This window comes from Aquila chrysaetos, chromosome 10, assembly GCF_900496995.4.
Source record: "Aquila chrysaetos chrysaetos chromosome 10, bAquChr1.4, whole genome shotgun sequence".
Taxonomy (NCBI): Eukaryota; Metazoa; Chordata; class Aves; order Accipitriformes; family Accipitridae; genus Aquila; species Aquila chrysaetos.
This window is the reverse complement of record NC_044013.1, coordinates 38979426-38995029: the sequence shown is the minus strand read 5'-3', so window position 1 is coordinate 38995029 and position 15604 is coordinate 38979426. Positions and strand designations below refer to the sequence as shown.

The 15604-nt window shown below is 41.5% G+C and overlaps 1 protein-coding gene across 3 annotated transcripts in view; it reads right to left on the bottom strand.

Moving 5' to 3' along the window:
• Positions 1–15075, bottom strand: part of PIGL (phosphatidylinositol glycan anchor biosynthesis class L) — a 62794-nt gene extending 47719 nt beyond the window's left edge. The window contains exons 1-2 of one of the 3 annotated variants that reach the window (XR_005933331.1): positions 14420–15075; positions 9720–9819 (exon numbers count right to left, since the gene is read on the bottom strand). Coding sequence is in view for 1 of the 3 variants with exons in the window: in XM_030027448.2 (XP_029883308.1) it covers positions 9720–9819; positions 14420–14699 (380 nt within the window). In the remaining 2 variants the exon portion in view is untranslated. The remainder of the gene's footprint in view (positions 1–9719; positions 9820–14419) is intronic. The other 2 variants (XR_005933332.1, XM_030027448.2) reach the window with 2 other exon arrangements.
• Between the last annotated feature and the right edge of the window lie 529 nt (positions 15076–15604).

The following is a 15604-nucleotide window of genomic DNA, read 5'->3' as shown; positions in this document are numbered from 1 at the left end:
TTACTAACATTGGTTAGGGTTAGAAATTTGATGATGGAAAAAGAGCATCTTATTCATCATATCTGGTCCCTGAGGGGTTATGAGTTGTATATGCTTATTTTATTGACACAAACAAATTTTAACTTCTATTGTCTTGCAGAGGAAGAGCAGGCTGAATTCAATTCTGGCTCACACATCATCTGCAATTCTAGCCAAATCCCAGCCACACAACTTTTATTACTGGGACGATGTCAGAGGCAAAAGACACAGCTGGATATTCAGAACCCAGACTGAGTTTTGCTGTGCTGGCAGTTAAAAAAAACCAGCTTTTGATTTGTATGTAAACAGAGCCAATCTGAACTGGAAGGTCATTAAGAGAAAACACATTTTATACAACATCCATTGTACAGTTACTTTTCCAACTTTCCCCATACTGACATTTTTTTTAAGCAAGACTTTGTCTTCTCTTGTTGACTGTTTCAATGACAATTTCTGGTCCTACTGAAGTCAATGGCCAACCCCCACTGATTTTGATGGGACCAGAAGGTGGCTCTGAGGAAAGACAGACAGACGTCCAAGATTCTACAGCTCCAGTTCTACCACCTATGTGGAAGAATGGGGTTGATATAGACCCAAAACGTATGCTGTATAAAAACACAGAATTTGTAAGTCTACGTCCTCACAAAAATTCCACTGAGTCTACAGTGTCTGCAGTCCAAATGTTGCTATTCCTATAAAAAAATAAAATACTTCAATCAACATGAAAGCAACTAAGCTCCTTTTATTACTCAGGAGTGATGTCCACAAAGGACTTTTTTTTTTTTTTTTTTTTACTATCCTGACACTGTCGTCTTCTATGAAAGAGCCAGAAAGGTCTCCACTGAATGCCCTGCAATTATTTTTAGGGGGAGGCGAAATTCTCAGGAATTTGCTTCACCCCATGGTCCTGTCCCAAAGGCCCCGAGGACACCCTACTTCTGTAGCTCATCATCTCAACCCTTTGAGTCTGCCACTCATCCCTCAGGCACTGTATGCACTGCCTCCTATGTTCTCTTACTAGCTGCCAGCATAGGAGATGCCTTCTGACTTCAATGGGAATTTTGAAAAGAAACTCAAGAAATGAGGATTATATTGCTGGCATTCTACAAGACAGCATATCGTGGCATTTAAAGTGGTCCGACAGCCTTTGACGTTATGCCATGTAATTGAAAACATTCTGCCCTTAATGAGTCTAATAAAGGCTTTGCTCCCAAGGCTCAGATATTGATTATTCCATAAATTTTCTAGTGACTGTCTGAACTAGCAGTTAGATGAAGGGAACAGGAATAAACCGACAACTAGTTTTAACGTTCATGAGGCTCCTGGACACACTGAAACTTCTTGTCTCCCAGAGCCTGAGGCAACTTGGGGGAAGTTACTGCAATTACCTCCACCTAAAGTGCGAGCACAGGTACACACTACCTGCAGGAGCTACCTAGTACACCTAGGATCCTGACCCTCAGGAAAACCAGGAAGTGATATAACTGCACTTCTCTAGACTGAATCTCAAAGGGGAGTTTGACCAAGAGAGGCTGCAAATGCAAGTCCATTGCAGATGCAACTGGATGACGTTTCCAAACCACGTCATAGCCTCAGATCTCACAGCTTTATTTTAACTGCGGCACTCAACATTTTGTACTGTAGCTGCAATTAAAATAAGATTATGAGAACACACAAAGAAACCACACAGTTCTTGTGAACAAGGCGTTAACGCCCAATCCATTACTGTGAGAAGGCTTTTAAGAGTGTTCCCAATAGAAATAGGAATATATTTTCCCTGAGTAAGCTGGGAGGAATGCAGATTCAAAAGCTTAAGCTGAATCCCTGCTAGATTTTTTTCTGTTTGTTCCTCCTCTTTGATTAACTTACTGAGACCTTTTCATACAACTGTTACTCTTTAAGGAAAAGAGTTGACCATTTTCTCTTCCTTGATAAAAGAGCTCAGTCTGCCTATAATTAACAGCAAGACATTTGCAGCTGCAGGTTACAATGAGTGACAGAGATGTTGCTGGGCTATCAAAGCAGGGAACTTTCCAGGGGCAAAGGGGAAACGCCTGTCATTCTCCATTAGTTCCTCAGGGTGTCTGTTGGCAAAACACACTGTATTGTTCCACTGTGTAACTAGCAAAATACATAGGTTGTTATAGCTTGTCATGTTTAAAAGGAGACTCTTGGGTGTAACTGTTGAAAATAGCTTTAATCTAATGACTGCATCTTTCTATAGCTTACTAGCATCATTAAGTCCACTCAAAATATTTTAATATGAAACCCTGAATTTTATACTGGAAACCAGCAAACCCAAAGACACTTCCTTCTGCATGGACACAGGTGGTCTAGTTACAGAATCACTCCAGTCAGCATATCTATTTGTGTTACCAGGAGACGGCAAAGCTGGGACGTGAACCATCTGCAAATTCAGGATGGGTCATTGAAGCTTTCTTTGCTCCAGAGAAGATGCCCGTCTTTAATGTATGTGGGGGACTTTTAAAAGCCGTTAATGAAAGAATAGTAAAAGGCATTTCTAAAAGGTATGAACTAAGAAAGAACAAGAAAAAAATATGACTTCTAGCAGATTTCCCTGTCCTAGTGCATTTCCCTGTCTTCAGACCTAGCCAGTTTTCCCAGACTCCCGAAACACAGCTATTATGCACAGCCTTACTTCTTTTCTTAACATCAGCTCACCAGTGCTGATGTTTTTTAAGTTGAATCAAACTTGCATCACTTCGGAGGATGGCTGAGAACCCTGTTCTCATTTTTTTGTGTTTTGAGATCAGTATTTCATAGTTTTTATTCTGCTAAAATAATCCTGAGCATTAAAAGTGTAAATCTCAATGCTTAGGATTTTGATTTGATTTCCATAAAGACATTTTGTCCTTCAGCAGTAATCCTTCACTTCCCCCTGCATTTATTCAGAGACTTTGGCTTCTCTGGCCTGACTCTTGCCCTTAATCAAACCCTGCTGTGACTTCACTGACGTGATTTGACAGGTCTCTGTTGACGTCTGAAGGAGAATCCTTGAATGTTTTGAAAAGGACCATTGCTTATTGCTCTACAGAGGTAATCTGGGGGACATGCCCCTTTAGCACTGAAAGGATCATTTTCCCTTTCACCACAGACTCTTCCCCCTTTTTGTACAGCAAGGAAGTTAATTACGCTACAAAACTGAGAAAGGACCTGGTTCACAGAAGCCCCAGGGAAGCAAAAGGACAGATTTCCTTATTGAGGAAAATATCTAACTCAGGACAAAATCACTAAACCTAACTTACTGCAATACACGCCTTTGTTTCAGAAAGCAGCTTTCCTGGAGGGCAGAGAGACATCTCAATCCCCAGAAGAATTTCCTCTTAAATTATTGCATAGAGCAACACTTACAAAAGCAGAAGCCAGAAGGCAGACTTTGATATAATCCTTTTCATAAAGCGTTCTGATGTCCTAAAATATCAGCATGAGCTGCCATGTGGTAAGCATTTTGGAAAAATTATCTGTTTGTTTAGAAATCTAAATAAAAATAGGTGGCCAAATATTTTACTGTCTTCTCAGAAAGAAAACAATTTAAATTTCAAGAATTATACTAAACAGAAGTGAAATTTGGCTACAGTGATTACATAAACATCAAGATACCCACCTGACTGATAAAGGCTTCATGCCTTCTTGTAATAGTAAAGTGTCTTAGTATTCAGGATGATTCTAAGTATGTTTGACTGATTCAAAAGATGTAGGTTGATTTCCCTGTAATACACACTGAATGTGTGACCAACTTACATCTAAGATTTTCTGGTCCCACAGATGCCATTCTTAAAGAAAACTCTGCAAAAAAATAAAGAGCTTTACAGCATTGCTGGGATAAGTAAGATGAAGAGAATTCTATCACTCGCTACTGAAATATGCAGCTCTTCTAAAATAAAACATGGTAGCAATTTTAATCGGCACATAGATCAGCTCTTTAGAATTAGCAATAAAATAACATGTCAAACTATAATACCACAAGGAACTTAAGACAAATGTAAGTAATTACCACAATTATTTCAGCAGAATTAAAACTACTAAATACTGATCCCAAAACATGAAATACAAGAACAGGGAAAGAAGAAACGTCGGGGAATAATGTCACCTTTCTGATCAGAAACACATAAGTAAGGTAAATACATTTTTAAAAAATCCCATTCAGCAAGATGACACAGGTCTGCAAATGAGCGAGTCAGATACTGGTATGGAATCACCGATAACTTTGCCACCAGACTTGACTGAGGCCAGGATTTTATCTCTGCACTTCTCCTGGTGCCCTCAGTTTTCTGGCAAGCTTTCTTGCTTGCAGTACATATTCTCACTATACAGCTTGCATCTTCAGCTTTCATGCACTCAGCACCTTGCATTCAAATCAATAAAGCCATCAACAAACCACCTAAGTACAGTAAAACTGAACTGGATCAATGGGATACACTTCTTAACTGTCTGTATGTATGTTTCTAAATTCTAATAAAAAGGTTCAAATTTCCAGTTACATATTTCATTCTCTGAAGGGTATGAGCCTTTTTGTATCTTTCTGATCATCACAATCAGACACACACACACTATTTATTTAAGGATATATTTTTCCCATGACCTTACAGACTCGCTTCTCTGACATGGGGAGCTCATGGAAGGAAGTTCATTAGAAGTTAAACATGATGAAGCGCAATAAAGCCTATTTACCTTGTAGGGGGGAAAAAACCAAGCCCAACAGCAAAGAATTATTATGTGAAAAAAAAAAAAAGAAAAATAATAGTCTGAGCCTCTCTGCAGCCTTATAAAAAAGTTGCACATAGCCTGTGATTCTGCATGGGCAGATGTCCTCTCTCCTGTGCATTGTCTAATCAGAGCCCTTTTGGACTTAAGTGAAATAATAACAATAACAATAATAATAATAATAATAATAATAATAATAATAATAATAATAATAATAATAAAGCAAATGGAGTGCAATTTCCATGGCAACTTGGAAACAGATGTAACATTATTTGCAGTAAGCCTTTGTATTGTGAATGGAAAATTTTCTAGTTTACACAAATCTCGGCTATTATTTTCTTTGCAGTACAAACTTGGGCCAAATATTTTCTGCCATATTAAAGATGCAAATAGTCAGTTTCACTTTCTGTCCAGTACAATCGTGCACAAAAGCTTCAGAAGCTGCAGTAAAACGCCTGATGTTATCCTTCCATGAACCCCAAAGAGATATTAGAAAAAAATAATAATTTGGGCTTCCTTTTTGCTTGTTCTCTTCAGAAAGTAAAAACAGCTTAGAAAACATGTCCTGTTTACGTGTAATGTTACAGACTAGTAGAGCACTGGCAGATGTGCCCAATGTTAATGGGAGCTTAACTAACTCTTAATATTAGATCACTAAGATACTAACTCCTGGTTTTCCATACACCATGAGAGCGAGCTTTCTAGCTCAAGAGCGTGTATTCACAGATTAATTACTTACAAGTAGCTTTCTCAGCTATAAGTAAATTCCCCAAAAAGTACATTTACAAGTTCAAAACCATGGCAATGACTTGTGACCTGATAACTGGTTTTGTAGACTAGAGCACCTTCATCTCACTACGTTCTCAAGACCAGACAGAGCAACCACCAAGAAAACGTGTAGCGGTGCCACATCAAAGAACAGCACCTAAAGCAGCTCTTACACGAACATTTTTTCTCTTCGCATTGTTACTGAAGCATTCTTTTTTGCATATTCGAAAGAGAAGGGAAGAGAAAGCATCTCCGTGTTTTATGATAATGCAGGACTCACTTTTTACTTGTTTACAAGCTCTCCTCTTGCTAAGCTGAACCTTGTCTTTGCCACACATCTCTAGTGCAAATCAGTTACTCAGACTTGTTCTTCTCAAGATGGAGGGAGTTTTGCCCTGCTCAGCAAGTACTCACGTCCTTTAAGTGGATCATTTGCCCATACAGAGCAATTTAAACTTTAAGCTAAATCTGGCAGCAAAGTCTAACACATGCATAAAGAACAACAGAACTTTTGGTGAAGATGGATGTCCCTTTTTGTTTGCAGTGCAGCCAAATGCTTTATAAATTTGACCCTTCTGCCACCACAGAAATGCCCAGCATCTGACTTATCTACACTGTTTTACACATATCATTGTAGCAGATTTTTCAGTTGAGTTAGTCTGTGTTTGCATTAGAGGTATCTATACCACTTGTATTTTAGCTATGCTCATTTTACCTTCACTGCAGATCTGCAGAACTATACCAATCTTTGTGAAAATTACGCTGGTATCATGGCACAGTAAGATAAAACAAATGATCTCTCATTTTTACAGCTACAAGAAAGTCCATTGTTGCAGCACATAAGATGATGAAAATGTACCAAAAGCACAGTTTACAGTACCATTTATGTAATTAATGAAGTGACTTTTATCTTACATGAGTTTCAGACCTCATTCTCTTGCTACTCCTCCCTCACCCAGCAGCAGGAATAATTGTGACAGTACGGAAATTAACTTTGAACAATACAAGTCCTAGTTCTGAGCTGGACTGCTCCAAGTATTAAGCCTAGTGTGGGAATGGTAACAGAAGTGGACTGTAAAACTTTTCTCCCTTTAAAGCAACTGTTCAGTTGGTGTAGTGTTGGAGCTATGATAATTACACGCCAGCTCAGGGGACACCTCTGCAAATCTGGTGCCCGACCTGTACTATTCACAAGTAGGCAGGGTCCAGTGCTCTAATCTAAAACAGTCTGGAACAGGCCATCTGCACACCCATCTGCTCACCTACAGTAACTGGGTGCTGCATGGTCATGCATGTCCTTTTCCACTCCCAGACATGCCCTCTACAGCAAAGAACTTTTCTGTGGGAGATTCATGGGGACTTCAATCTCTAGGGCTGAAATGGGGGTACAGTTTGGGACCACATTTGTGCAGAAGATTTGAGTTGTCTTTAATTGAGGTAACAAACACGATGACAACATCAAACACCTGCTGAAGAATCAGTGCAAAGCAGTTGTCTGATAGAGACTGAACTAGTCCTGTCCTAAGAATCCTGGCTATACCTATGTCATTGTTTAAGGCAAGGGACTGCTTAACAAGGATTTGGTCTTTAACACAGATTTCATCATAGGCTGACTGACAAGCTTTCTCTTTACAAGTTCACGTGCAATTCAAAATGTCATGTTGATTTTATACCTGCCTGGCCAGGTGAGATTACAGAGCAAGTCAATCATCTTGCTTTTCAGATATATTTCCCCTCTTACACCTTGAAAATTCTACTCACTCACTTGTAGATCATGCAAAGAAAGAGGAAGCAGCATGACTCAGCTCCACACTACAATGGCTGGAGCAGATCCAGACCTAGCAATCCTTTGGGCTTTCCTTACCAAAATACAAGCCTGCAGCTTGGATAATGTAAAGCATCCAGTGTTTGTATAAGAAATGTTAGATGGGGAGCATGCCAGCTGCAGTACTTAAGCAATGCGCTAGGTCTTTACATTGATGGAAAACTATTTTCTGAAGAGTTAGGAAGGGAACAAAAAAAAGCCAAAGGGCTCTAACCTTAAACAGTGCCTACGGAAGACAAAATGCTAAAGAGGAACAGCCTCCTGAACTGTATTCCGTAGACATGAATTTACATGGAAATCTAGTGGTAGATAACATATTAATTTAGCAAGTTTCACATCATGCCATACTGGCAAATATGTTTGTATAATCTGTAAATTACATAAGTCATTAACAGAGGCATAGGAAAGCCACTGACCTTAAGGAATCCAGGAACCTTGAGTAAGTTTCAAGAACCCTGAGTCCCAGTGCTTTGTCTAAACTGCTGGAAAACAGTACTCTAAAAATTAGCTACTCTAAAAATTCAGTGTCATCTAGAAACTATTCCTGATTCTCCACCATTTTGCTAACACCTGATCCACAGCTGTTTTCAATAAAGAGCATCCACATGGTGAGTTATTGCAGAGGAAATAATGCACTGTAAACACCCTTAACTTTACTGTCTAAACAAGCTCTGAGCAAAATTCAGCAAGAACTTCACTTCAGTTCACTCCCTGAATGCACAACAAAGTCAGATGATTTGATGGTTATCTCATAGCAATCTAACCTCAGATATAAAGACCTCAAATCTAAACCTGTTCCTTAGAACAATGTTGTACATTCTAGTCCATGCCCAGAAGCTCCGGGCAACGGGATGGATCGGTCTTTTCAGGCACTGCATTCACTGGGGGAAATCACGTATCAGTCATTACTTACATAAATATGTGTAATAGTAGTAATGAAAGTAATAAAGAGGCATGATCCAAGCTATTTCTCTGAAATGGTCCTCACCTTCCCACAGAGCAAACCAAAGTATTACTTGCACAAAGCAGTCCTCTGGACTGTGTATGTGGGGGCATGACTGAGCAGCATTGGGAAACTTGCATCACATACTAACCAACCTCACATTGCGTTAGAGGACGGAAGGCCAGCAGGCTTCTGGGCTCTGTGTTAATTTCAAAAGATGGTTCACTAAGCAGACTTTATGCTTAGCAAAGCTTAGCAGCTTTTTTCCTTATCCCTCCCCAAAATGTTTTGGGCATTGTAATATGGTTGTACTACAAAACTTGACGTTATCCAAAACCAGTTCATGAGAAGTGAACGGAAACATCTCTTCTCATTCCAAAGGAAAAACAACTCCTATGCTGTTTTCGTAAGTGAGCTGAAAACTTGGAGAGAAACCTAAAGCTAAAAAAAGCAAAGAACTCAAGAAGATTCATGTTCTGGACTGTGGTTTCTGTTGCCTTAGCTCAAGGGAAAATATGTTCATGGGAAAAGGGCCTGCCTGAAGCCAGATTTTTTTTCAACTCTGACTTTTCTAGTTGGCATGGCTTTAAATCAATATGTTGCTATTAAAGTTATTTCTTCATAAACAAAAATATTCTTTATGGATTGTATGATAGTTGTTTACAATTGAAACAACCATTTGTACCATATTTCCTAGCAATTGGTATCTAGTTCAGCTCCTATCAACCCTAGATAGACAGCGATCAGGGAATTTAAGAGGCCTTTACAATGTTAGTTCTGAGTTTCACTGATTCAAAGTGTTAAATCACCTTCCCAGAAGAGAGTACCCGAATTAATCCCAAAACAAAGAAGTGTCAGCTTTATCACCTACCTTTGTATCTACAAACAACTGAAGAAAAGAGCATCACACCTTAGAAAAACAGAAATCTTGTATGGCTTAATTTGAAAGAATCTTACTGTCATGTTATTATGGACTTCCTTTAATACTGCAGTTCACTTTTGTCTTTAGCCAGGACTAAACCAGATTATAAATATAACAGAATGCCATACTATGCCATAAAGACTAGCCTACAGACAAACCTGCCACAGGCAATTCAGAGAATTTGTAATTGTCTGCATAATACTGCAACAGGTGTAACAAAATGTGATAGTGCTGCCCAAACACACTGTGCCAGACCCCAACAAGTATGGTTATCATTATTCTAAATGCTGCATCAACAGAGCTTAACCTAGGGATTATGACCCCCATTAGACACTTGAATCATCTTCTGCATTAATTAGATTTATGTTAAGAGTTAACAAAAATATCTAATATGGTCTTTTTTGAGATTCCTCAAGACTTTTTAGAATGATACAGTAAGCTTTCACTGTATTTTAGAGTGAACTTCACCCCCTATTTAAAACTGCAACGAAATTATGATGTAAATGAAAACCGGTTACCTGTGATCAACGACTGTTACATCGGAAGCAGGAATTCCCAGAAGAAAACAACTCTGTTCCAGCTCTTTCTTACGAATTTCTCCTTGATTGTAATAATTTCCTGAAAATAGCAAACACAGCAACACCATCTAACTTAGTTTAGGTTAGCTTGGAAAGATTTCCTCTTTTCTTTCTCAAAGCATTAAGCATGAGCATCACACATTAAATAAAAGGGCATCATTTGAGGAACAGATACATTGCAGGGGACAGACTCCATAGCTTTTACCTCAGCAACACCTGGCTTAGCTCAGGGTAAAATGCTGAGACAAAGTTGTGCCCACCTAGACTACATTTGTCACGTTTGTGCACTGAGGGTGGCTTGCAGCCGTTCATGAGCTTATTTGGCAAGGACATCAGAAATTGCCATGTCTAATCAGATCAGTGGTCCAAACAGTCCAGTATCCTCATCCTAAGACTGACCAAAGTTAAATGCTTCTGCCAAAGACATAGGAGATCTTCCAAAGAACAATTCTGGGATAATCTGCTTGGGAAAGTGCTTCCAATAACCTGTTTGATTATCAAATGTCTTATTCCTTGAAACATCACAATTTCTAGCTCTTCTGAGTTTTTTGTTTGGACTTTTTGCTTTATTTTGGTATATGCCTAAGCCACTTCTGAACATTGTTAAATTTTTAGCAAGATTTAATATCTCTTTTGGTGAATTCCATAGGCTGACCATGCTTTGTGGGGAAAAAAAGGAGTCTTCTAATATGCATATACATGGACTAACTGCTTACACATTAGCTGAATGGAAGTCACCAATATACTACAAAACAATTGAGCAAGATCTTTTCATAAACACAGGAGAAACTGCCTCTGCAGTGAGGTGGCTAAAAGTTGTTACCAGCAAATTTCCAGGTTGTCTCTGTGGAAGAGGTTAGTGGGATCTTAGTCCACTTTTTAAAAAACAAGTATTCACAACGCATCAGTAATAATGAAACTCCTTAGGAAGGGCCAAAGAGTCACTTCTCCTTCACTGTTAGACATACTGCTGAGAACTCCCCCCTGTACTCTTAACAGTATAGGCCCACAGAGCCAAGCTGAACAGCAAGTCCAAAGTACTTGAAACAGAATTGTTGAGATAACCCACAGAAAGCCTGTTCCACGGTGTATTCTTTAAGGGATTAAAGTTTATAGTATAGTCTGGGCCACTTCTAATGAGCAGTAGTTGTCTTGTAACACTAGGACACTACAATAGAATACAGTGATGGAACTAAAAGGATTTGAATAAACGAGGAATTCCATCATAACAACCTCTGTTTTAAGACAAAGTTTTTTTAGAAGTCTGCATCATTCACAGAGGAAATTCAGGCAGAAACTAATATGGCAAGACTGCAAAGAACTTACAGAACCAAAGGAAGATAGCAAACCTTATTTAGATAAGGCATTTTGGAAAAGTTATAACAGACTGAGACCAACAACTAGCAAGGAAACGGGATTCACTATCTTAAAACACTGCCTCCTTCTTCACCGAATTATTTTCTTCTCATATTGCCCTGACATTCCCTTATTTTTTCTTGGCATCAGCCATGCAAAGCCCATGCCAGAGCCACGACAGCCCCTTCCAGAATACTGCCCTGTGCAGGGCAGTACTCGCAACCCAATTTTAGCTTTGAAGCAATAAAATGAAAAAAATACAGCTGAGTATTAATGTATGATTCAAGACTGTAGTCAGCTGTCTTGAATTACACTAGAACTTTTTATTGTTGTGGGTGTGAGTAATCTAAATCTAGCATTTCTCTTGAGCAGTGTTGCAATCTGAGACATCACTAGCAAGCTTTGTAAAATTTTCAAAGAGAGAAAGAGTAACTAGAAAAAAAAAAGAATTCTTCTTGAATTCTCTCAGACTGTGAGTGAATGGTTTTAGGAGACTACGCCAATGATAATCTGTGGGTTTGCTGAGAAACACGTCAGCTTGGTGGTCTGCAAGCTTAGATTGCACGTTCCAGCTTCAGCATAATTAATTTAAGTGTGAACCTTCACTAGATGGATTACATGAGTACAGCGGGACTTACTTTAGACTGATTTTTTGCAAGGCCATTAGCAACACTAGTGTTTTAAGATAACGTATCTTTTGCTGCAATGCAGCGTAATAGCTGACTGCAGGTGATGTTTTATCCAAATAGTACGACTGTTCCCAAAATACCTAACTGCTACTGAACTCAAAGGAACAGATCCACGTTCCACAGCTTAAGAAATGTGTCAGGACATCAGGAATATATGAATGCTAACAAGAAAAAGTGGGAAGCTATTGAGAGCAAAACCAGCTGAATAGCTGATGCTGCTGGACTTTGTCCATGGAGCACTCACAATGGAGTCAGCTACTACAGAGAGCAAAGCACATTTATACTGAGTTATTTTTTCAATCAAAGATTACTCAGTGTGTAAAAGACTGGTTTTTTTCACAGTGCTGTAATTCTAATTCATTCTAAGGCATTTTGATTGACACCTGAAAACTGCAAGTACGACAGTTTCTAAGTAATGATTTTGTCTCAGTGTTACAATTTGCAGTCTTTGATCAACTCGCTTGTCATCATCAATCATACAAACAATGAGAGGATGAACCATTTGAATTGCCCAAAAGACTAATAAGAGGCACAGAAAAATCTATTAGCTCAGTGAATGTACTCTCCTGTATGGGCTGCTAGTCCATTACGAAGACCTGCAAGAGTGTACACAGAAGGCAGTGTCAAACACACTTAATGTTTCATGTCACTGAATCAGGCATAAAGACAAAAGAAAATTTAACAAAATAAACAGAAACACACTTCTTTGGAAAGTTCTCTAATAGCAGGAGTGTATTAGTCCCCAAAACTGAAATGGCAGAGTTGCACTTCAGTAATCTCTCCATAGCTGTGAAAAAGCCAAATGGGATCCACAGACCTTTGTCCCTCAGCAAAGACAACTGAAAGCTCTGCACTAAATCTTGAATGGGAGGTATAGAGTGATCAGTAAAGCCATCACACCACTGGACTTCAACAATAGCTTAATCCCTGTCTTCTCACCTAGATGGTCTGTTATGACAGAAAGCTTTGAAAAGAAAGAACAGAAAAGTTGGCAGTGAACTAGCTGGAGCTTTCAAAAGCACAGAGGGCCCTTTTCCCAAATGTAAGTAGCTATCACTGTAAGATGTAAATGTTTGTAGCCTAAGTAAGATACTCCTCTCAACAAAAATAAAATAAAAGAAATCTTTAGTTTTCACCACAGGCTTATGAATCCTGGTATAGCAGTATGGTCTAAAAGATCAATTCAAATGAGGTTGTTTCTTATGCACGAAAAACTGAACAATGTAATAACTGATGACATATCAGTTCTGCAGAAAAAAAACCTGGAGCTTTAGTAGATAACGAAAAGAACACAAGACAAGAGTGTTACATGCTGTGAAAAATTCTTGTCTTGGGCAAACAGTGGAGCCTATGAGAATCTTTCCATTCAGCCCCAGAAAGGCCTCAGCTGGAGTACTGCTTCCAGTTTTTGATAACTGCACTTCAAAATACGTGAAACAACTGGAAGAGTCCAAAGGAAAACGACGAGAACGATCAGAAGTTTAGAAAACATGACCTACGCAGAAAGATTGCAAGAAATAGGGTTGTTTAGTCTGGAGAAGATAAGACAGAAGAGGCAGATAACAGTCTTAAAATATGGAAGAGGCTGCTACAAAGGGATACTCTTGATTTCCATGTTCACAGCAGATAGGAAAAATAAACAAACAAGCTTAAATTACACCAATGATTCAGGAAAAAGCGATTTGAAGAAAAGCTAATGCAGCGCTGACACAGACCTCCCTGGAGGTTCTGAAGAACAAACTAGACATTTGTCTGCAGCGAGTGAAGACACATTGATGCTGCCTTCAGGTCGACTGATGGACAACATGACCTCAGGTTCCCTTCAGGCCTGTTTTTCCATGACGCGATTGTTATGCAACTGCTATTTTTAGATGTGTTACAGTGAATGTATCATTATGACATTAAAACGGGATCATCCAAGCAAGTCCTCTACAAGACAACAGAATTACAAGGAGATGCCAAAAGGCTGTGCTAAACAGCGCCTTTTTACAACTTACTGACGCTTCCGCACAATTTGAAAGTACCTCAGCACCAGAACAGGAGATTGGATTGTGAAACCACTGTGCAACCTTCAGATAGAGAGAGATTCTGCTACTGATTTCAGCTGCTGAAACTCTGCAGAAAATAACATTTTGAGAAAAACCACCCACGCGCAGCAGCTCCCCAGGGAGCGCGGGATGTTTATGGCAGTGCACCATGACCCAGAACCATGACGTCAAACTGCAGATGGGTGGCACAGCACCTCCTCCACTGCACGAGTATTATGCAGCGGTGCCATGCTGCCATGGCAGCACAGGCCTAGAGGACCATGAGGTTCAGCGCAGCAACGGCATCACATGTGGCATCACGGTGACATCGCACGCGGCGTCACAGCTGAGTGGCATCGCCCCACGGTACAGCCACCGCTTGCCGCTCCGAGGCACTGATGCGTCGTCACAGCCCTGTGCTTACGTCACAGCTCGAGGCCACACACGGGAAAGACATCATGGCGGCCTTTCCCATGACGTCACGGGCAGGAAGCCCGGCCTCCGGGGGCTGCCGCGGTGGCACCTCGGGGCTGGGCTCCCCGCCGTTCCCGGCGCGTCCCCCCCTCACCTGCGGAGCAGCACAGCACCGCGGCGTGGGCGCCGGCCCTGCCCAAGCCGAGCACCGTGGGGGCGAAGAACATCACTTCGTCATCGGGGTGCGCCGTCACCAGCAACGCGCGGACGCCATCCGCCCGCGCCGCCGCCGCCGCCCTTCCCCTTCCCCTCAGGGAGGGGCCAGCCCCGCCGGCCGCGTAACGGCGCCGCAGGCGGCGCGCGCCACCGAGCAGCAGCGCCAACAGCAGCACCAGCAACACCGCCGGCCCCCAGCCCCACGGTCCCGCTGCCATAGCGACCGGCGGCGCGCTGCTCCGGCAGGAAACGGGAGGGGCGGCAAGAAGGTTCCGGGGCACGAAAGGGTTCCCCCCCCCCCCCCCATCTCCCGCCCCTCTCTTCCCCGCCTCGGGGCGGGACCGCTCGGCCGCTGTGCGCGGAAACGTGCCCCGGCCCTGGTTCTTCAGGGCTGCCCGGAGAGGAGGGGCGTACCGGGAGACCTCCTCCCGCCGCGCTGCCCTCGCCAGGCCTGGCAGGGTCCCAGGCGGGGAGCGGGGCCCCGCGGGCGGGGTTTGAAGAGGGGGCCGTTCCCCTGGGGAGGTCGGTGGGGAGGGCCGGCCCTGCAGCGCAGCAGCTGACCCTGCTGGTGCGTTAAGAAATAATAACGAATAGTGACAAAAGTGGAGCTTTTCAGCGTGTAGTACCTTTTATCCCTGCGCTGTACTACTGTGGAAGAGACGCGGGTTAAGGGAAACCTCAAAAGCAAGGCAAGAGGAGCTTATCTTCCTTCAGCTGCCTTCTGCTATCTGCAGATCTGCTGGCTATCTCGAGTGTGGCTGCAAGGGAAAAAAAAAAACACGTTTGGATACGTCCTAGACGTGAAGTCAACCGTTGGAGAAGGTTGCAGAGCAAAAGGAGACAGGAAGTAGTAAAATAAACACGAAAAAGGCAATCGGATACACGATGGCTTGGAAACTTTGCTTTTCAAGGCAAACAGGCAATATGGAAGACAAGCGTATTAAGTCAGCAGTGGTGGAGTATGTTAGCTGTGTAGGTTTAAAGACTAAAATGGTGAAAACAATTCAGAGGAATTCAGTATCTGAAGAGCAGCTAAGACCTCCCAAGATGTGTGCCTGACTTGTCTTCCCAGGCTTTTATTTGGGCACCTTTAACCTCCAGGTGAATAGAGGTAGTCATCGGC